Source organism: Rhea pennata, chromosome 5 (genome assembly GCF_028389875.1).
Source record: "Rhea pennata isolate bPtePen1 chromosome 5, bPtePen1.pri, whole genome shotgun sequence".
Lineage (NCBI taxonomy): Eukaryota > Metazoa > Chordata > Aves > Rheiformes > Rheidae > Rhea > Rhea pennata.
Window position 1 is genome coordinate 9,754,496 of NC_084667.1, and position 22,956 is coordinate 9,777,451.

Below are 22,956 nucleotides of genomic sequence, written 5' to 3' on the forward strand. Positions count from 1 at the left end.
TGGGCTAAGGGAGCTGTGAGGCTTTAAAATATGTGAACTGTACCTTTGAAGGAGTATAGTAAATTTTTTTGATCTTCAGTATAAGTAGGTCTGGAATTAGTATACTGAGACAGACTCCTGGTGAACCTGAGAGACAAACCTCCATTATTATCAGAAAGTTGTAGGCGCCATTAACAGGTGCAAAGCAGCCTCTGAACAAATGCCTGTTTACATATCATATCATAAATCAGCATGATTGATTCTTTTTTTATGGAGGAAGGGATGAGAATACTAGATGCCCAATGGAGAGCCACTTTAATTCTGCAGGTTACAGAAATGTAAAAGCCAGCGGAAATAGCCTGCATGTGAAAAGATAATTCACAATCTGCTTTGTTTATGAGATTTTTCTGTAGTCCCCCCACATCCCAAGAGGTACATTTCACATATATGTCAGTAGCTGCTAGCATAGGTTATATAAAATGGCATTTAGAAACTTGTTTTGCCAAGTGCTGTTTAAATGATGGACCTTTTCATTTAGCAAGATCCTTCTACAGTTTTGAGGGGGAAGTAGTGGTGAGTTTTTTTTTTTCTTTTTTTTTTTTCTTTTCAATCTGCTATGGATGATGTGTAAAACTTTGCTTAACATGGAAGCCTTCACGTGGAGTGCTCAGGGAGGTGATAGCTGTGGTGTCACCTTGTAAACCTGCAGTTGTGTAACAGTATCATCCCCTAGTGAAACCATGGATTGTACCCCCCGGGGAGAAGAGGCATACTGGGAAGGCGGTCACAGTTCTGGAAGTAAGTAGTGTCTTCTCTCTATAACTGCATTAGTCTATCAACTTCTGGTTTATTTTTGGAATACAGTATTTAGCTGAAAAATCCATCCAACTCAGGCTTTTATATATTAAAAAATATGTATATTTTTTAATTAAAGTGATGTGGCGAGCAATCCGTGCACACCACGCAGCGTGCATAGGTGCAGCCCAGGGGCTGGGGAAGCCGCCGGCCGCCTCGGGGCCGCGCTTGCGGGGAGGGGGAGCGGCGGGGCCGCGGCTGCGCACGGAGGATGCGCGGCCGCGGAGCCGCCGCAGAGCCGCAGCGGGAGCGGGAGGTGAGGGCGGCGGCGGACGGGGGTGAGCTGCTCGGCGGGTAATTTGAGGCGGGGGAGGGGGAAATTCCTGCTTGTTTATGTTAAGTGATTAAAAAAAAAAAAAAGAAAAAGAAAAAGAAAAGCGACATTTTTTTCCTCTGAGCACAAAGATGGGTCACGTCGCGCGCAGGTGTCTCCTATGGGGGGTGATAGCGCGGAGCTGCGCGGCGTGGTGGGGCTGCGCAGGGGCGGAAAGCGGCGTCTTGCCAGCGTTGTGTTTACGAGGATTTTTCTGCCATTTCTGCCCCGAGGTCATTTTAAGGTGCATTGTGTGAGGCTGTGGTAACGGTGGAACAGCTTTAAATGGCTGGTTTGGAGAAATCAGGTAGATGTGTAGGTGTTTCAAGGTAGAAAATGGGCTATTTGGGCTCGGGGGGGGGGATGGAAGATGTGCGCATTGATTATTGTATCACGTGAGGGCAGAACAAGCTGTCAGAAACAACCTGATTAAAACCCAGCCTTGTAAAAGGAATAGCTCGTGGTGGCTCTTGGATTTTGTGCCTATTTAAAGTGCACAGAGCAGCCATTTAGTGGAAGGTATTCGAAGGGAGCAAATGAAAGCTCGTTGCTTCAGGTGGGGAAGGTGATGCATAAAGAGCACATAACTTCCTGTCCAAAGGAGAAATAAAAATATTGGGCAGCTTGTTCAGCAGTTTCTTGTGCTTCCATTTTTCGGTCAGTGCTTGGAAAACGCAGCTTCTATCCGAAGAATTCTCTGTGTTCAACCCAGACCTTTATAAAATGATATGATAAACAGATGGGGAGGAGGGGATATGTATTTCATTAAGTGAATCAGTGGATCCATTTTGTTTGCAGAGAGAGATTGGTTAATAAATGTTACGAGCAAATGCAAGCGATTTCCGTCTCCTCCTCCCTTACCTTTTAGAAAGGAAGAGCCTCCCCACGCCGCTTTCTTCCACCCCACACCGCTTTCTTCCACCCCACACCTTTCCAGCTGATGCTGGGGGTTGTGCTGTGATCACAGTGAGATCAGCAGAGTTACTTCCAGTGTGCATACAGGGGTTTTTCTCCTATCGTTCATAACCAAATTTTTTTCTTTCTTCACAGGTGAGAGGTGGCTTCCAGAATGGCAACTACCTTGCTTTGCAACGTGGCATTTCTGCTGGTCTTTGGATTGGCTTCAGCTTTTAGTCATGGCCCTAGGACCCCCGACAGGGTTTCTGAAGCAGATATTCAGAGGCTTCTCCATGGAGTCATGGAACAACTGGGCATTGCCAGACCCCGAGTAGAGTATCCAGCACACCAGGCTATGAACTTGGTTGGTCCACAGAGCATTGAAGGTAGTTCATTTAAACTCTGAATTATAATGAATTTATCAGTAACTAGTTCTTTGGTAAATCTTAGCCTGCAGATAATTGTTGTGGGTATATGTACGGATATCCTGGTCTTAAATTTATGGGATTCTTCAGGCTGTTGTTGGCTGATCTTTGTTTTAAAATCATCATCCATTCTTTACCTTCCTTAAAATAATGATTCTGGCCTGAGAAGAGGTGATGTTTGGAAGTACTGGCTTTTAGTGAAAGTCGTCATGGTATCTTTACAGTAACTCAGAACAGCGTTGTTGTGCCAAATCTTTCCCCTATGTTATGTGTGCACATGTGTATATACATGTATATTATGCTGCAGTATACAGAGGACCATCCACTTACCTCCTTGTTCATTGGTATAAAACAAACACGAGCTATAGAGCCAAAGACTCATGGATTTTTGGAAATATTTGTGGACCAGAAGAGCTCGAATGTTTGCCCTCTCATGCAAGATGAAAGGGAGTCTTGCAGGGGGGTTTTCCTATGTGCTCCAGGACTCTGCAGCTCTCTGTGGGAGAGGTTCAGTCGTGTAGGAGCAGGGTTGCAAATGGTGGGAAAATGATGGGTCCACCAGAAGCCAAGGCGAGCTGGAACAGGGCATTGCTGCTCTCACTGTATTCTGAAGTAGCACCTCAAAACTGTCTTACTTTGCTGAATGCTCTGGGCTTCTCTTCCTTTCTGTGGCCAGTACTCCATATCTTACTTTGTGTGAGTAAAATTTCCATGGAATCAGAATCTTTTATAACTATACAAACTTTCTGAAAATATCTGGCTTGAATATTAGGGTATGAAAGTGATGTTGCAGAATGTATTGTTGTTTGAGTTGTAATGTACTTGCTTTTATTTTGAGGTTTTAGTAAATGGTTGAATATATGTAATTCTGAATACTTTAGTTAACATGCAAACATAAAAACAGAGCAGAAAATTCCAGCCCTTTTCTTTCTCATGATGAGACCAATATCACATAGTGTACTAAGTCTTTAAAGTTCATGGTAAGTCCTTGTGCTTCACTTTGTCCACATTCAGAGCTAAAAAATGTCAAAGAGAAAATGTTGCCTTAATGTCAGCTAAAGAGGAGAATAAAACTGAATATGCATTTCTACAAGATAATTGTGGACCCAAGTTTATGCATCTTCTGAAGAAATGTTTGTGGACACATTGTTCTTCTGCAGCCTTAAAAGGCCGTGATTAGGCTTATAGAGAAAAAATTGGTCTGTACCTTCCCTTGCTTCTTTATGAATGTGTACATGTAGTGAAATCAGCACAGACTGGCAGAGGTGAGTAATTTTAGTCTCCGTCTCCCTCTTTTCTCCAGACTTTCTTCTTTTCTTTTTTTTTTCCCCCCTTACATGTGTAAGGAATAACAGGTTTCTGATCCCTGATTTTTTTTTTATATCTTTTTTTTTGAAAGACAGACTAATTGTGTATGAGCCTTTAATGAAAATATGAGGAAATCTGGACCTCTAACAAAGAAATATTTTTCTTAGCTGTTTGCCATTACTTTTTAATTACAATGATAGCAAAAACAGATTAAGAATTTCTTCTCTTAAATCCTGAAACTCTTCTGGTGCTTGTGAGACCAGAACAATGCTAGTTTTCCAGTCATCCATACGATTTACCACAAAAAGCAGGATGGATGAACTTTTGATTTTTTTTTTTTTTAATAAAGCACTCATATATAGATATACCTTCTGTACATAGAGTAAAACTGGAAGGTAGTAAATCCAGCTTATGAATTCTATTTAACATTAATCTCTTGATCAGATATGGATTTATTTAATTTACCACGGGTATTTAACAGCCTATCAAGAAATCTCTACAAAAGCGAAACCTTCTGAGATGAACAATATCAAACAGTGTTAAAATAGACATGCAAATCACATCTTCATGTCAAACATTTCTTCTTGTAAAGTCTTCTAGGTTTTTCAGATAAAGATCACTTGCTCTTTCTTTGGTTTCAGTGGTGACATGTGTATCTGTCTCTGTGCAGATAAAATACAGATTCAAAAAGAAAATCTGAACATTTTGAAAGTGTTGTTTACAACCACAAAATTAATTTGATGTGTTGTCAGTATACATAATACTTTCTGATCCTACTTTAAAAAAAGAGCATAATTCAGTAGGTTTTGCTTTGAGTTTGTTTTTAAATATAGAACATGAATTACATATAGCTAATTCAAAAAACTAGCATTGCATTTTCCATCAGTGATTTTAACTATTTACATTTTTAAAGACTTCACAATTTAATATACCAATAACTGATTATAATATGCCAGTATATATTATATATCAACGAGAGTGCTTCAGGTTATTGTCTATTTCTTACATTTGCTAAATTGAGGAAAAAATGTACACGGGGTTAAGCTCATAGTACGTGTCAGTGCTTTGGAAACAACTGTTTAAAAAAAGCACAGCAAAACATTTATTCAAAATACTTGCTTTTGTGAGAGGTTTCTATGCGTTATACTTACTCATTCAAGTATTTGTCGGAAAAATTGCATTTTTTGGCTGTTTCCCCTGCTGTCTGCTTGCTAATCGGTTTTTGCCAGGAGACCGGCGCTCCCGACGGACTCCGCGAGGCATTGCCGTGCCGTGGGCACAGGGAACGAAGTGCCCGATGCTGTCAAAGTACTGCGACCTTTCTGAACTGGCTTTTTCGTTTGGTTTGGGGCTTTGGATCTTCTTTGCTGTGAAACCGTCACGTGATACAGAAACAGAGTTTTCTCAGAGACAGGAACTCGCAGTCTCTGTTGCAGAGAACCAAACTCGTGCCGAACTCTCGCAACGCGCCCGGGTATCAGCTACTCCTTGGCCACTGTGCGAGGAGGTGACTGAGCAGCACAGGACACGGTATCGTGTTTAAGCAGAGAAGCCCTGTCGGAAACCCAGGTGCAGGCTGACAGTCGTATTTTCTATGCATTGGCAGAGAGAAGACTTGTAATTAATGTTTCCCATGTGATACATGTGAACAATAAGTGATTTATGGGTGAGCTGTAGGAAAAAAAATAACTTCACGCGTTTCTAGGTTACATCAGTGCAGCCTTGTAGCTTCTTAAGGATTTGTGTGTAAGCTACCCCCAGCATAGCTGCATAATTACTGCTGGCTAATAATTGTGTATGCAAAAACTTAAAAATCTACAAAATAATAGAAGAGAGAAGGTTTAACAATAAGAGAAGAAGCGATATAAATTTAATAAGTAGCAAACAGAAGTTTTCTTTTCAGTTTGAGTGCCAAGGCAGGGATTGAAATGAGTCAGAGTGAAATAGTTTTTTTCGGACTAAAAATCATCATAGTAGATGGTAATCACTAACTACTCCCCCGAGGCTCTGTTTTCACTGGGACATTTTTTTTTGTCTGAAACTAGTGGAGAGTGGAGATGGGTATGAAAATCTCAGATTTATGAGAAATGTTGAGCCACCAATAGTGTTGACTTCCATCCATTTTGCAGAATGTAGTTTGCAACGACCTGAGTAGACACAAGCTGGTTCATGTGCCCATACCGTGTCCTTACCACCAGCCCACTGACTGTTCTGGAGCGCATCTGTCTCCCATTTTGACCAGATGTTGCATTCAGAATAAGAAACTTTACCAATCACAGCTAGATAATTTTAGGATTTTTCTACAGAGAATTTGTTTTGAACAGAATGCTTTTCTTACCATTTTTTTTTTGTCCGAAGTTACCCAGAGGGATCTGCTGCAGACCTGGAGCAGTGTTGGTAGCATGGGTGCAGTCAGCTTCAGCAGCACCAGGATTCCAAAGCTGCCACTGAATTTTGCAAAGGTCAAAATTTCATCCAGTGTATACACATTTTCAAATGAAATGTTGTCAAGAAAAAAATAAGTTCCTTAGCTTTGGATTTTGGAAACAAATTCTTAAGCTGCCATGATATCGTCATGTTTATACTAGCTGCCATATTGTAATGAAATGTTTGCAAATTTCTGAGTGATTATTATAACAGACTTTTCCCAGCTGAATAAAATCTTAATTTTGTACATAACAAAAATACTATTGCCGTTAGCTCTTAAGCAGATTTCCTAATTATACTCATTTTCCATCTCTGCTACCTTCATTTTTTTCTAACGATAATCATCACATTTGGGCTTAAGCACTAACAAACCATCGGAATGTATTGCAACAAACTACATAAGGTCTCTATTTATTTTTTTTTTCTCTCCCTCCAAAAATTTGGGACTGACTTGGCAGTAGTCAACTGAACATGCAAACTTACTGTTTAGCAAGGACAGCTGAAGCATGGACACTTTTGGAGAAATGTGCTTATCCAGCATGTGTTTCTTTCCTGAGTGACCAGATAGTTTTGTTATTGATGCATAGAAAAAAATATGGAGCTCACTGATAGAAAGGGGAAGTCACTGCTTCGGCTCGTGTTAAAATCTTTAAAGACATGTTTCTGCTTTCTTTTCCTACTCCTTGCATTTGTCAGCTTACCTGTGTGTTATCTCAGGCTGATCTGCTAAAATAGGAATAGAGTCTAGGAGATGTGTGATAGTTCAGCCTACCAAGAAACGACGGTGAGCTGCAGGCTGTAGGTAACCAAAGGAGAGAGACAAACCTGTGCGCCGGCAGCAGGAGCCGCTTCCCGCTCGGAGACGCTCGCTGTAAGGCAGCGTGAACCCTTCTTCCGCCAGAGATCTGGCAGCAGAGCGAAAACAAGAAGCTTCACCTGATAAATGTGTCACAAGATGCGACTTGCCTGTCTAATGCGGCGCGCTTGTCCACCTCAGCCAGCAGATGGAGCGTTGCATTTAACGCAGCCCACGCCAAACATCCTACGCGATCAGAAAAAAGCAAAATAGGAGTTAGCCACAGTAAACTGAGTGTTGGTACTTATTGTTTTTATTTGTTACTAAAATACTACACAAGTACCACTGTGCTATATTCAGGTTTCCCATTGAGAGCAACAGGGTTGCATCTGTGTTAACAGAGAACAAAAGATGATAAAATAACGTGTTGTATCCAAAATGTAACATAGATGTTATGTGGACAAATATCTTCAGCATTTCAAAATCACACAAGTTGTTTCTTTGGCCTGATAAAGAGTTTAGGTAGCAAGAGGCCACATGTCTTTTTGCATGCAAATACTCTATTACAAGTGTTAAATTTGTGCCAATTCCTTCCCTTTCCTTCCCTCGCCCTACCATGCATAGGAGAACTGTAAAATCTCTCTCAGACACATGGGGGCACCAACAGCTCAGCTCGGACTGTTTAAAGCCCTTACTTCATAACATAAAAAATTTTGAAAACGTCGTCATCTTATGTTTCCATTAAGAAAGCATTTTACCTCCTTTATAACTTAATGCAACAAAAAGCATCTCAGGGTTTTTTGGTTTGATTTGGTTGGTTAATTTTATTTATGTTTGGAGGGAAGTAGATACCTGTTTGTGTTTTAGGAAAAAGGTAGTTATGGTTTGCCTGGTTGAGAGATGATCAGTCTGGAAAATTGATCAGATTCTGGAAAATCAAGACTCTGGATTTTTTTTTTTTTTTTTTTTTTTTTAACCAACAACTAGTGGTTAATTACTTATGAGTGCAGATTCTGTACAAAGAGCATTTTGCATGAAATCTACTTTTAGAAAAATATATGCAGATTACTCATATATGCTAATAATGTCTGTTTAATAACTCTTCTGTTTACATATTTGTAATAAGAAAACTGAGACATCCAGTTTGTCTGTCCAGCCATCTGTCCAGCAAGACTGCTAAGCTTTTCCTGCAAGGACAGGATAGTCTCCTTGCTAGAAAGCTGCCAATGTTTTTGCTTGCAAGTGCACCTGTGGATGCAGAAGTGGCCTCTGTGCTCCTTTGGCTTTGGGCTGGCGTGTGCTCTCCTGAGACGTTTCGTCTTCGTTGGGCGCTGAGAAGTTGCCTCCATGGACAGAGATGCAGGGCGCCGGCGGGCTGGGGCGGACCTCCCGCAGCCGTTCGGGCCGCTTCAGGTAGCGTCAGGCCAGCGCCAGGCGAGCGCGCGATCCCTGGGGATTGGGGTTATTGCATCGGTTCTGTAGAGAAAGTCCTGCTGCAGTTAAAACGTAAAGTTATTTTTGCGGTGGGGCTGCTTTTGTTGAGGCACATGTGACTTTAATCAAATGGTGTGTTAGGGGCCGGACGTTTAACAAACAAAATCAACCCCCGACATCGTTCTACCAGTCTACTTTCAGGGGTTTTTGGCAAATTACTGGAAAAGCTCAGCAAATATAGTTTCCAAATTTAGTGTGGACATCACAGATCTGAAACATGAAATGAAAAGGGTAGGACTACATTTTTTAATACATTGATGTGGTGGACATCTGGGTTTTTATAGGCCTTACTAAAAATGCCTGCCATTTTCTTATTTTTTTTTTTTTTTCCAAATTGTAATGTCCAATGTAGCCAGAATTTGAGTACCAGCTGGTGATGGATGTTGTAAGAGAGGCAGTTTAGAATGCTGATTCCTGAATTTAAAAGTTAAGAAGCAAATGACAGTGCTGGGTTAGCGAATTTTCTTCATCAGAATAGATGATACGGCACAGCTATGGGAGGAAATCACCTGTGAAATAGGTTTTATCTGTACCTCTGCATGCAGGAGTACATGAGCTTGTGTGAGTTTTTGTTCTTTATTTTAAAGGCTGTGTTTTGAAAATTTGACCTGTAATATCCTTGCCTCTGTATGAGCTTGTAGGACACGGCAAGCTCTGAGTAACCAGCATGCAGCCGTTGTTGTCTGAGTTGCTGCGTGGAGGTGGCTTTGTGTTATCTCAAAGGGTTTGACAGCCGTCTCGAGAAGCAAGGGCTGCTCGCTCGCATAGCGACGGCAGCGGGTGTTGCCGCAGTGGGCTCTGCCCCTGCAAAGTTCAGGGAATTGCCATGTCCTGGAATACCCAGCCCTGCGCAGCTGCACGGGCGCTCTGCCTGCCTGCTCCGTGTGTCGAGGAGAGCGGGGGCAAATCCCCCAACGCCTGGGTGCTGCCCAGAGAAGCAAAGTGACTCCAGCTGTTAAACCTTCTCGCTAACTTGGTGACCAGCTGTAACATGGTATAGGCTCTTGGTGCTGTTCGTAAAGCCATGTTTAAGAGATGCTATCAGAGGAGGAAGGAGAGTGAGATGGGATTTTCTCATGGAAGAAAGGTGGCGGGTCTGTAAGGGTTAGAATTAAGTAGATTCTCATGTACCAAAAAGTGATTAATTAATTAAAATGGGCTTAGATACACATTTAAATCCCAAATTATTTTTTTCTGTGTGAGAGCAGAGGAAAATAAACTGATTAGAGAGGTAAGAAACCTGAGGAGATGGAATAGGATAGCTGCTGCATCATTTTATAATACTTCTACTTTCTAATTTCGGCAGATTATATATAGAAATTTCATGGGAAATTGTAAAATTTTATCTAGCAATGAAATGTGGTCCATAAGTATTTCAAACTCTGCCAGTGAAGACTGACCAAATTAAGAGGAGCTCTTGTTTTCTAACAATTTTTCTTTGCTTACCTTTCACATGAATAAAATGAGTCGTTGGGATCATCTAACAGGATTTACACCTTTTCATAATTGTTCTCTGAATCATGCTCATTCCTTGCTCCCATCTGAGTTTTAAATCAACTTCCCATAGGAAAAAGGTTTTTTTTTAGGTTATTTGATTGTATGAAAAGATATTTTAAAAGTCTAGACAAAGAAACGATTCTTGCTTGTGTAGCGAGCAGAAGATAGGACCTCTGGCACTCTCCAGAGGTCTTCGCATGGGGAGTGATCTCCAGAGGTCCCTTCCAACCTCAACCATTCCATGATTCTGTGAGTGCTTTCAGCAGTGTCCTCACAGCTGCTTGGGGAATGAAGAAGAAGAGTGTGCTCCACCACTGAGCAGAGGGGAGGAAGAGGCAAGTTTCTCCCCCTTGGGATTTTCAGTACGTCAGGGTAGCACCGCACTGCTCTGCAGTGCCAAAGAGCAGCATTCAGCCTCGCCTTATGCCACAGGGCTCTTCATCTCACCACTCTCCTGTGCCTACACTTCCATTCAAGTGCACGGGAACCCTTGTCTTGATTCAGACTGTGCCAGCAGAAGTTTTAAAGCTGCTGTTTCTAGAGTTGTGAGGTTATCCCAGCTCACCAAAGCGGAGACCTGGGACCCTGGTAACCTCACACTGCAGTTCGTCAAGATGTAATTGTTCGGGGGGATGAGAAAGTTTGCGCTGGTGGCACTTGTCAGACAGAAGTGCAAAGCTATTAAATGTGATAAAGAACCATCTGGGGGCTTTGAGCAGTGTGCATGAAAAAAAAGAAGTGATAAACTTCGTGAAGTACAGCAAAACAGTACATGGAAAATATGGACCTCCTTTAGGCAATTCTGGTACCTCCATGCTTCATATTACAGGCATGAAAGAAGTACTTTTCTATGAGTTTGTTGGCATTGATGGGCTGTTTGGATTGGCCAATGCCAGTGAATAAAGTGCTCCAGTTTTTCGTTGGTATATTTGCATTTGTAGGATTCAAATAATGACCCATCCCTCATGGGATAAAGTAGGTCACCAGCTTCTTTGGTTGCCTTGGCTCACAACGCCACGTACTGCACACGTGGCCATTAGCAAGATGATCATCAGGCAGGTACAGGCGCATGCTGTTTGCTGGACGTGCTTTTCCGTGACTCTGCTGATGCCTAGTAGCTGGAAGTCAGTGTGAGAAAAGGTGGCTGTTGCTGCAGCCTACAGCTTGTGCTGTGCTCGTAAAAGGAATACCCTTATCTGCAAGTGAGATGGGAAAGCTTTCTGCTTAGACTGAAAGGCAAATTATTAGACTCCGTGACAGCACTGTTCGACCAAGGGAGACGTGAGGGATTGCTTGTGTGCTGTCAGCAGGAGTGCTGCTGCTTTCTTCACTGTGTGCGCAATTCGAATACCGAATAACGATGGCATGGACGTTACTGTTAGGAGCTCTTTGTAAGAGGCGCACGGGCATTGCTTTGGTCCTAACCTTTTCACAAGAAAAGCATTTCATATCCTAAGTATTTGTGCTGTTAGCAATATGGGATAAAAATTAAATCATTCACTGAAAACAAGGTCAGTAATTATGTGACAAGTGTGCTTAAAACTTTAAAAAACACACTGAAAGGAATTTTTCCCCCTGCAAAGAAAAGAAAAATTAATCTCCAGTTTTAAGAAACTTTATGCCACTAAGAGATAGAAGCTGAGTCTGGAATCAGGAATACTTGTCTACGAGTAGTTGTTTTCGTGGGTTTCCCCAGACTTGCTATTGAATGGGCTATTAAAATTGGCTGTGTTTGCATTTTTCCATTCTTGGTTCTTCTCTGCTCTTTCTCCAGCATATTCCCTTCCTTATTCACCTATTTAGCAGCTTCTGTGGAACAGACAAAACCTGAGAATTTATAATTTATTGTGTGCCCCTCATTTCCTGACCTGACGCAATCACAGCAACAGAGAAGAGTAAGATTCTCTAGGATGAAGCTAGCTGAAGATGCAGGAGGGAAGAATGACGTTGAGATTGCCAAACTTATAGCGATGTTTGAAAGGGTAATGAAAACATATTATTTCCATTTTTGCAGTCAAGATTTTGGGACAATTTGAATTAATTATATTGCATGATGGGGAATCTTGCAGCTGATAAATGAAAGGAAAAAAGAATATAGTGCATGTGGTACCACATAAAGATACTCCTGTAGGAGGCATAGTGGCCAACTTGCCTTTGACTAGGGGTGAGGCATCGCTTTTGAATGTGGTGGTGACACAGGAAAGGCAGATACTGAAGAGTGACTGTGACAGAAATGCTTAATCCAGGATAGCATGGAAAGGATGTCACAGTGAAAGGAAAAAGCACATCTCTGTACCAGAGAACGACACACTGGAAAATGTGATAAGGACCAATAGTTTAGATTAACAAAACATTTTGCAAGGTAGTGAAGACGGTTTTGCATCTCGTATTGCTATCTGTTTCCATTTCATGAACTGACTTACAGCAGAGAGCTAATATACATGCAGATCTTGGAGACCAGCCTTGGATACCCTCTGATAGAGCTTTTCAGGCAGCAAAGGTCCCTTTGCATGTCTAGTGAAATTCAAGGCAGCCACAAAGAGCTGCCAGAAGAATCCCCCCATGTGGAGATTTCTTCTCCAGCCTAGCATTTCCATACTTGTCACCTCCTAGCATCGTGCGAGAAATACAGCAAAAAGGGGCATGTCAGCCGGATTTTTGATACACTACATCTCTTGCTGGCACTGGCTCCCCCAGGATTGTTGCACAAGTGGGAAAGGATATTCCAGTCTTCCCTTGCAGCTCACGTTGGCCTTCATGTTTGCGGAGCTCAAGATTGTAAGAGGTGCAGCTCTTCCTCAGGGCTGCTGTTCCTCTCTGCTGCTGGGAAAGGCTCGGACGCTAAGGATCTGCTCCGTGACATTTAAGAGCAAAAATATGAAAACTCAGACCGCTAACGTGAGTTTAAAGTTAACGGGCTTTAATTTGGGATCTGTGATTTATTCATGCACAACTAACATTCGTGTTCTGTTTTATTTTGTTTCTCCTTTCTAAGATTGGCCAAGTCACCTCTGCCCTGAAGCTGTAGAAGGGGTAACCCTATCCAGAGGAGGAGGTGGAAGCCTGTTCTGCTTAGACTGAGAGGCAGATTTGCCTTGGAGTTGTCTCGCACGATCGATGTGGAGGATTGCTCCCGCCAGCAGGCTTGTTTCACTTGTGGTTTCTGCTACCCGCACATGGGTAGCAGCAACTCGAACTTCAGTGGACTGACACTGGATGGTGTCATATCAGGGCAGAAATCAAAACTGGCAGGAGACTAGTTGCTCTTGGTGCTGGTTTAGAGCAGAGGGGTTGTGATGTCCTCGCACCTGCAGAGACAGTGTTGCTTTTACAGAGAAAAGAACTAAAATGTGCATACTTTAAATTTACAGTCAGTTCCCAGTATCTCTAAACTGTGATAAGACAGTTTTTTGAAATGATTAAAGACCCTTCCAGAATTATGGGGGGGAGAGAGGGAGACATGTTGTTTCATTTTTATTTTCATTTATACCGAGGCCAGAAGATGACACATGTATGTAGCAGTTCAAATGAAATCCAAAGTTTAATTATGGAATATTGACTTCAATCTAGAAGACCTAAACCAATAGCTCTTTGTGCTGCAGAGGGAAATAAAATAAGCCCGTGCTCACACAAATATCCTGCACCTGGAAGGGAGCTGTGTTTTTTTGCTTGTATGTGGCACACAGAAGCCAGTTCGTACAGCAAGCAAGCAGAGATGGGAAAAACATGAATTTAGCTATCTCATCCCTTCTCAGTAAAGGATTGCTCTCTGTCCTGTTCCTGCAGGTTTTGGCTGGAGCAGTTTCAGATGATTTAACGATGGTATCTCTCATGCTTCCCTTTGATAGGGAATGATGGCAGGTTCCCCAATATTCAGTCCTGTTTGCTCTGTTTGTGCCTCAAGGTCTCGTCTGGGTTCAAGAGACTCATCTTGTGCTGTCTTTTTAGATGACCGTATATATTTTTGTATCACAGTATTGACTTAGTAGCTGCAGTATATATAATCCTACTCTGTTTCTTCAAATCAGTAACATTACAACACCAAAACTAATGCAATTTGTGAAATACTGTACATAATACCCCTATTTGGTATAGTCACAGCATTTTATTTTTACTATTGCAGTCTATACTGAGTGCACTATTTATCACAGTTTACAAGGAACGAGCTTTGCTAACACTATTAAATCACTGGAGCGTGCAAAATTATGGCACCAGAGCAGGTGCTATCATCTCCAGTTCTTATGGAAAGAAAGGAAAAACCCTTAAACAATCCTGAACATTTATACCTCAAGGAAACGATCCTTTATATTAATATAAAAAGATTGTTTTGTACTCAGTCAAGGGAATTCTTGGCAGTCAGTTTAAACTTACATGTATATATAGCACGCTGGAGCCTGCTAAGTACCTCTGTTTTCTTTATGGATGAAGCTTTGGTGCCAAGAGGTCTGCACCAAGCCCGAGTGCAGATACGCTTGTATCTGATGGATTGTCCCACAGTGAACCACGATGTATATAGGGTATACAAACACGTATTGATTATGTGGTTTACAGCAGAATCATAACCTGATGTTTTTACGTACAAATATGCAATCAATCTTCATATGCGGGAGCTCTGTACAGAAGAAATATTTTATGCTCTACATTGGGTATCACAAGACAGCTCTTTTTAATCTCATCACTATAGCATTTTTCGTGAATCTGTACTGTTCTTACAAGCATCATCTCTGTGTTCGCTATGGTCTATAAGTGTATAATGAAGTGATAGTGTGTGTAACTATATTTCAGTTTCAGTAAGAAGTCATGGTCAGCTGCAAGAGAAAACCTCGTATTTCTTTTTGTGTTTGTTACACATCTGTAAAACTTTCCTCAAACATTGCACTACAGAATAAGAAACTTGTATTCGAGGAGGAAAAATTAGCATTTTAATCAGATTTTAGTCTATCATGTAAATAAATTGGAATATATGTGCTTATAGACTAACTTGCTGCTGGTGCCATAAAGTCAGCTCCCAATTGTTTACTGTGAAATCTAGTCAATTTGACTCAACTGCCACTTCTAAATGTAGAAATGGGTACATAATTTGTGAAGACTACCTTATGTTAGCAATTTTTGAAAGTGACTATGCTAGCTCATGATGCCTAGCCACATCAAACATGCAAACTTATGGTAGCAGTATTTATTTATAAGTCTGGACAGGAGTATTTGAATGATTTTTCTGATGCAGCTTTCATGTTCAGAAGTTTTATTTTGATCTTTTAGATCTATGAAAATTTGGAGACTATTTGGTGATACTGCAATGACCATGCTGTTTACCCATATGGTTGTGTCTGCATTCACTCTTTAACTCACATTTTTCCACCCTCTCAAGTTCTTTTTCCTCTCATTCCTTGTCAGTAGAATTTCTGTGTTGAATGTATTTTGTTATCCTTCATTATACAGGGTTTTAAAAAACATTGTTCTGCTGTCACACAACCTTCTCGGGACTCAGTAATAGTATTAGCTGTTGCTGCAGGATGTGTGGTGTTTATTTTATGGCAGAGAAAATAAGCTTATTTGAAACTAAGTTTTTATTTGTCTTAAATTCAAAAGAATACTGTAAAATAGTAGTTAGAAAACTCAGACAGCTGGGCTTTAGCATTTAGATGCATTTGGCCAGTAATACATGCACTGGAGCAGATAAATATTTGTAGAAAGAAATAGAAGGAAAGTGGGCTGTACTTGGTTCCCGAAACCTTCATGGAAGCCCGTACTTGGCAAAGGCAAGGAGCCCAAAGTGAGACGCGGGGAGGAAGGGGGGAGCTGCACTGTCGCTCCTCTGCAGAGCTCAAATTAATGCTTAAAGATATTAATGCTACAAAACGTTAAAATAAGACACCAGTCCTGTTTGCTCAAGTTCTCGAATGAGGATCTTGGCTCTTATACATCTCTGCAGCTCCTCTGCTCTTGCAGTCTGCTCTTGCCCGTTTTGGCTCGCTGTGCCAGCCCAGTTCTGCGCGCGTTTGCCCGGGAACAGAAAACGCCTTCGCTTCTCCTTCACTGCTGGGCTATAACCCCCTGCTTCACTGTCACAGCGCTGCAGACCATAGCTCCGTGGAGCCACGGTGCTCCGAGTGCCGTAGGGCGAATCTAGAACTAACCTATCAAGTCAAAACCTACTGAACGTGATGTTTCACACCGTAACGGTTAAAGTGTAGGCGCGCGTGTGTAAGCTTCCGTTGACTATGGGGACTCTTAATCAGTTTTCACCATTAGTGCAGGAAACTCAGATTTGCGTTTAAGAAGCAGTTTGACCTAAAAATATTTCTTCTAGCTGTGAAAAAATTGCTATAATTTCTCGGCTCCTTTCACATAGACTAATAAATTAAGGTTAATAATAAATTATTAATATCAACAATATACGTTATTATTATAAAATTGTAAATATTAAAATGAGAAATTCTAGGCTCTACACAGTATTATTTCTTCTTACAATGTGATTAACTTTGTTTCTGTGGAATGATGCTGTCTTGCCATATCTCACTAAGCTATTACTTGCTAAAGTGATCAGGAACATTACTAGTGAATGAGGATGATTGTGCAGTAAATGCTTTAATTCTGTTACTGCCTCTAATCATGAAAGCTTCTTTTTCTTTGCTTTTTTTTTTTTTTTACCTGTAACTTACATAGTTAAGAGGGGAAAAAAGCCCAGTAAGATCAATAGTGGCTGAGTTTGTCTCATAATTTTCATTACTGAAGTGATCTGATTTAAGTCACAGGATTGTGCTTCTGAAAGAGGTCTTTGTAATCTAACCTTTCTGAAACATTTGTATGTATTTTTAAAATCTAAGTCTAATCAAGAAATCTTACTTGAAGAAACAAAAGTACTTAAACTTTTAATCTTTTTAAAAAAACATCTGTATAAATCTTCTTTGCTAGGTGGTGCACATGAAGGTCTCCAGCACTTGGGTCCTTACGGCAATATCCCAAATATTGTGGCTGAGCTGACAGGAGACAATATACCAAAGGATTTCAGTGAAGATCAAGGGTATCCTGACCCTCCAAACCCCTGCCCCATTGGAAAAACAGGTAATTCTGCTATGGCCTTCGTACATCTCTCCTCACCGTACTGCTGAGTCTTCGGTGCTGTACTAAGCAGAGCAATGTGATCGGTCATGGATGTATTCTTTCCTTCTCTGCCCTAAGAGCAGAACTGTGAGCAGTTGGGTATTTTGGATGAGCTTTTTTCTTTTTCTGTTATATGTAACTTTTGTATTGCTGTATGACAGAAGGTGAGGTCAAAGAAATCATCTTAACCTTCAAGTAGAGGATGGTGAGATTTATGACAGTGTCTTGTTCTGGAGGGAGTGCTTTTTTAGGCTGGCCCCTGAAAAAAGTTATCGTTCTGTACAGATGAGATTTACCCTTTTTTTAGAGACTTTCATTGTGCCAGAGGAATGAAACTGTCTGCCCTGATCTCCAACCCAGACCATGAGTCAATATTTAAGATACCTTGGCTCCAATCCACATGGCTTTATAGCTCACTGAGGGTATGTCTATGCCAAGAAATGGAGAACTACGTGGACATACCCTAACTCCTTACAAGCAAGTTTGCTCTGAAAGAGAGGTAATAGAGTCTCCGAGGGCCGGAGTGGTATTGTATGTGGGACACACTACATCCCTTAGCTTGGAGGGGTGCGTATGCTAAGCAATGCGTGTGCCTAGTGCTCAGGGATCTTTAATGTAGCACTACATGTGCATGATATAGACATATCCTAAGGGAACTGATCTTTTTTCCTGTTATTTGAGCCAAGGAACGATTTCCAGTACTGAGAGCAGTAGTAAAACACCCATTGGCTGCCATGGGAGCTGGAACTGGGAATGAGTTCTCCATTTTCTCTCGTTATTCATTTGTGAACTAAGAGATCCTTTCAAAATCTTTTCTGTTTAGTCTTCATTTATGTTATTTGGATAATGCAAAGCAGGTGTCCATATTCTAATTTTAAAATGTTCTAACTAGCTTGGAAGTGATCAGAAAATAAGTATTTGTCATGAAAAATTTTGCAAATGGTATTTTCACTTTTCATTCAAAAATACAAAAGATTTCCAAAAGCCCTCACTACTGTTTTCTATTGCAGCCCATTTGGTGATGATGGTTGCATCTCTTTTGAAATAATATCTAAGTTTCCTTTTTGTTCAATGTAGCTATTATCTGACAGGTTACGAATGATGGTTTTACATTTCCTCACACACACAGGCATATACATAGATTTTTGTCTCGCATGCTTGCCTATCAGACTTCGGTTAGTGATTAGATAACTAAAATAAAAACCTGGCATTCAGAGAAATGGTTTTGCAGATCTCTCCAATTTTTCTTCTTTAGGTGAAATAAAAGTTGTTAGCAAAAGCAATAGAGTCAGATATGAACATGGAGAGAATTCGGAGGAAAGTGCTGCTCTGTCATAGGTACACTGTGAGCGGAGATAATATCTACTAGGATTAGAGTAAAATGTTTTTCAGAGCCCTAAATGGAAATTCAAGTGGTGACTGTTAAAACTGTGTTATGCGTACAAATTATGAGAGGCCTTCCTCAATCAGGTCTGTGGATTTGCTTAATGGAAAACAATTTTTCCAGTCACTGTCTGCATATGCACATTCCACAGCGGGAATACATATGCCTCAAGCACTTGAGCTTGAAGACTTTTTGACTAGCAGTCACAGAGGGCATACAGCTCCTCTTCGTGTTTTCTGACAAAAGGCACAGACACTGCAAACAAGATCCACCACATCTCTGTGGCACCTGCTTCTCAGCTTGAGATGACCCTGCCCCAGCGAGACAGAAATAACTTCTTAGTGCTTCTAGTTAAACTCTAATGATTTCTGACCAACTCCTAGCTAGCCGGCATGGTTAGTTTTTCCTTGTTTTTTATTGGCAACTTTTTTTCCTTCCTAAAGAGAAAAGAGAGAAAGCAGGATCTATTGGACTTAACCTCCTCAGGACACTGACTTCAATTCATATTTAATTTAAGCCTTTACTGCCTCCTACATCTGCAGAAAAGATAATCCATCTGCAAATCTTTCTCCATGATGGTCACACAAGGACAGAAAGGAAAGTCCACAGGTGCACCTTCTGGAGTGTCTGTCTCCTGCAGATCTCATTGCTCGGATGCCCAGCATCAGGTCCCGGGTGCGAGGATCCCCTTGGGCATGTCTGAGAAGGACCTGATGCTCCAAGCACACAGTGCTGGTGAAGACAAGAGAACTCCAGGGGCAGAGTCCATCCAAAGCACTGCTCTAGGCTAATATTTCTGAATATTTAATGCAAAGATCACTTCATTTTGGTGAAAAGTCCATAAGCAAATTTTAAAAAGGGTATTGTGTCTGGCATGGCACCGTCTGTGGAACCATGCATTGAAATTAAAAGATGTTCCTGGAAATCCCAGATCAGCTGCCAGTCTTCAGAAGTATCTTTAGCATAAAACTTCTGCTGCATTATATTTTTATGGGAACCTCTGATGTGTAAATGATTTTCAGCCGTTTTTGAACAAAGTAGCAAACCAGCAACTGAGTTCCATGAACAGCTACTTAGTAGAGGAAATTCTGCGTTTGCTCACAGAGTCATTGTACCATAAGCTTCAAAAGTATTGCTGAAATAATTTCTACCACTTCCTGTGGACATTTAAAAATAAAAATAGGACCTCCCTGAATCAGAATAACGTGCAGTTCTATCTAAAGTTAGTTTCAATAATTGATTTTAAGAAAATGGGGTGGGGAGGTGGAGAGGCTTGGAAAATAAATGTTTAGTTTTGAACTTTCATTTTGTTACTTTTTTTTAAAAAAATGATAAACTTATTTCAAAAGAAGAAAAAAATTATATTTTCCAGTCATCTAGATCTCTAAATGTTTTTATTGCATAATTGCATTTAAGAAGCTAAATCGTGTTCATAGTGTATTTTTAAAGTTACGAAGCACTCAGTGCTTTTTAACATACTTTTACAGTTGATGATGGGTGTCTAGAAAATACCCCGGACACAGCAGAGTTCAGTAGAGAATACCAGCTGCACCAACACCTTTTTGATCCAGAGCATGACTATCCCAACATGGGCAAGTGGGTGAGTACATAATTCTTTGTTATTTTGCTGCATATCATGTTGGGTATTGTCTGCTGTATGAGATAGAATGAAGCCTCGAGGAGAAGATTATATTCATTGCTGGAAAACTTATCACCCTTAGGGAAACTGTGTAAAAAGATGAACTTACCCCTAAAAATACAGAAAAAAATGACAAAAATGGAAAGCAATTAATGAAAAGTCAATTAAAAGTAAACAGAAATCCTTGTCTTATTACTTGTCTTAATACATGACAACTATGTGTGTGCTTGATAAATGCAACAAACCGCAAGTCAAACGAAAGTGAACACGTGAACACTGCCTTTCTGAGAGGCAGTGACAGGAAGAGCTCAGTGAGGCTCTTTCGGAGCCTGGTACCAATAAGGCGGGAGCTGGTGGGAAGCGCGAGGGGCAGACAGCTTGCCCTCGAGCCAGGCTCATCGCAGTGATCCAGCCTTGTCCCTTCCCCTTCTCTTCCTTCTTGCTTGCATGAAAGCAGAAGAACATCAATACGTTTGGTTGGAACAATATTACCATATTGCTATCAAAAACCCATTTTGTACGTTGCATGTAATAAATACAGCCAGCTACACTAAGGGCAAGAACCTTGTTCTATGCATACAAGGACTTAAATAACTCCAGGAAGATTATTTCTACAGGCTAGAGGCTCCAAAGAGAGCTCTGCGGCTTAATCTTAGATTACATCAGTTAAACGTCCAATCTCAAATCCATCTTCAGGCGCCAGGAAAACAATAACAATGGTCATAATTTATGCTTCTAGAACAAATCATGAAATCTCATTATACATTGTTATAACACTTTACTTAAGATTACTCTAACCCAGTGTTCCATAAGCATATATTGGTAAATGGACATGTTTGGCAGACTCTTTTCCTGCTGTAATCATGAGACAATGATTCATCATTTATAATCAAACCAGTATAAGATTTATAGCCTTAATTACTTATGTGAGTGCTAAATTTCTAGAGAGAATGATGCCAAAATCCAAATTTTGGAAACTCTTGTTGCATTCTAAGTAATTACCATCAAAGGTTTTTATTTTAAAAACACCAGATGGTGAACTTTATTATTTATGCCAGATAATGCTGTTAGTTTTCTTATTATTCATAAGTAATTTATTTTTGTAATGCCATGTTGAAGACTATAAAAACGCTTCTCCAAATCTTTGGCCTATTGCAGTGTTTCAGAATCAGGGTACATACTGTGTTGTCATCAGCAACATATATACTTAACAAATGGTAGGTAATCATTAGTGAATACTGGCCTTTTTTCATTTCTCCATCCATCACTACTAATTCAGGGAAAAAACTACTCACACATGGTTTAAAACAGACTGCGAGGTCCCAAACAGTAATCATATCTAGCTGCAGTATAGCCAAGACCAGATCTTTTTAATTAGAGATGAAACAGCTGGTAATGTACATGATCAAATGTTCTGCCGAGATTCAGGAGTATTGCCCCGATTGCCTCCTCATTGTATATTACTACACATTAGAAAGATTAGGAAATATAATGATATCTGGTTTTATAGATGTTTTTGTTATTTTTCCCTCTGTGGAAAAATAAGATCAGAAAAGCACTCCAAAAATTAGCTAACTGAGAGTTTATAGAAGAGCGATAAAGAGATATAAAGCAGATGAGATCTTCCAGTTTTAGGTCATTACTGGCATCTGGATTAGATAGGTCATAAATGACCAACTCAGCAGCTGGTGAGCCGCGTGGTGGGTGACTGTGCGCATCCACATCACCCCCCAAAGCCGCTGTGCCGGTAGCTGACTCCTACCTCGGCAGTCTCCAGCAGAGGTTTCTACCTCGGTTTCTACCTAGGACCAGGTACCCGTAAGGGATGTAGTGCTGCATTGCTGTAGACAATTCCGCAAAACCGCGGGCGCTCTGGAAGGCACTCGGCTGTCGCTGCGGTCCGAAGCCCTCCGAGCTGGAGCATCCCAGCGCCTGCCCTCAGCTCTTGGGGGAGCTTCTCCTGGTGCCCTGGTGCCACAGAGCATTGAGGTGGTGACATGGTCCCACGGACATGGGCTGTCAAAGAGCCAATATGCATTCCTCAGCAGAAGCACAGTAAAACCCAAGTTATGTTAGCAAGTTAACGAAAGACCTGCTTGTTTGTGAGCAATGGGGAAGAAACAGATATTTTTTTTGTTTTGCTTTGAACTGTAAGTGACTTAATGTCTTGCTTGCAAAGCTGTGGGACCTGTACCTTACCCTTGGGTAAAAGGAACCACTCTATAGTTGCAGTGTGGACACATTTTGTGAAGTAATTCTGGAAGTTCTCATACAGCAAAATCTATGAGTCTATGTAGATGCTAAATATTATATATAAATAATTGCTAATGCATATGAAGGTATGAATATATAAATCATGATAAACATATACTGAGGTAGAAAAATTCTTCCTCCTTTTTCCCTCCCCTGTCTTTGATAGACCTCTCCATATGTCAATGTGCTCATCTGGGGGCATTGCAGCGCATGATCTGTTCCTAGGCCGAGCAGCACGGCTCCCACACGCCCTGCCATAGTGGAGATTCTTTCTTTTTCCCTCATATGGGGAAAATGTAGAGGGGACAATGGGAGTGGTAAGACACAGGACTTCTAGAGGTCTCTGCCTGAGTGTGCAGCTATCATTTCTAAGGTATCTGGCCCCAGAACACTTTCTTTCTTAGTTCAGACTTCCTTTGCTGGAGGAAGGTGTTTTCCATCTGGCGGGTATCTTTTCTGCATCTTGACTCTTAAGGGAGTGCATCTGTAGAAGTCTTGTTGGCATCTAGAAAGACTTTCACGAAGACAGCTTACTTTTTTATATAAATGATTTTTTTAGGTTTATTGAAACCTGAAGTGTTAACT

The 22,956-nt window shown here is 40.9% G+C and overlaps 1 protein-coding gene across 1 annotated transcript in view; it reads left to right on the forward strand.

Annotated features, from left to right (window-relative positions):
* The first annotated feature begins 1,093 nt into the window (after positions 1-1,093).
* Positions 1,094-22,956, forward strand: part of SCG5 (secretogranin V) — a 28,590-nt gene continuing 6,727 nt past the window's right edge. Inside the window, exons 1-4 of the mRNA XM_062576788.1 lie at positions 1,094-1,128; positions 2,198-2,430; positions 16,907-17,056; positions 19,967-20,079. Of these exons, the coding sequence (XP_062432772.1) occupies positions 2,217-2,430; positions 16,907-17,056; positions 19,967-20,079 (477 nt within the window). The 5' untranslated portion in view covers positions 1,094-1,128; positions 2,198-2,216. The remainder of the gene's footprint in view (positions 1,129-2,197; positions 2,431-16,906; positions 17,057-19,966; positions 20,080-22,956) is intronic.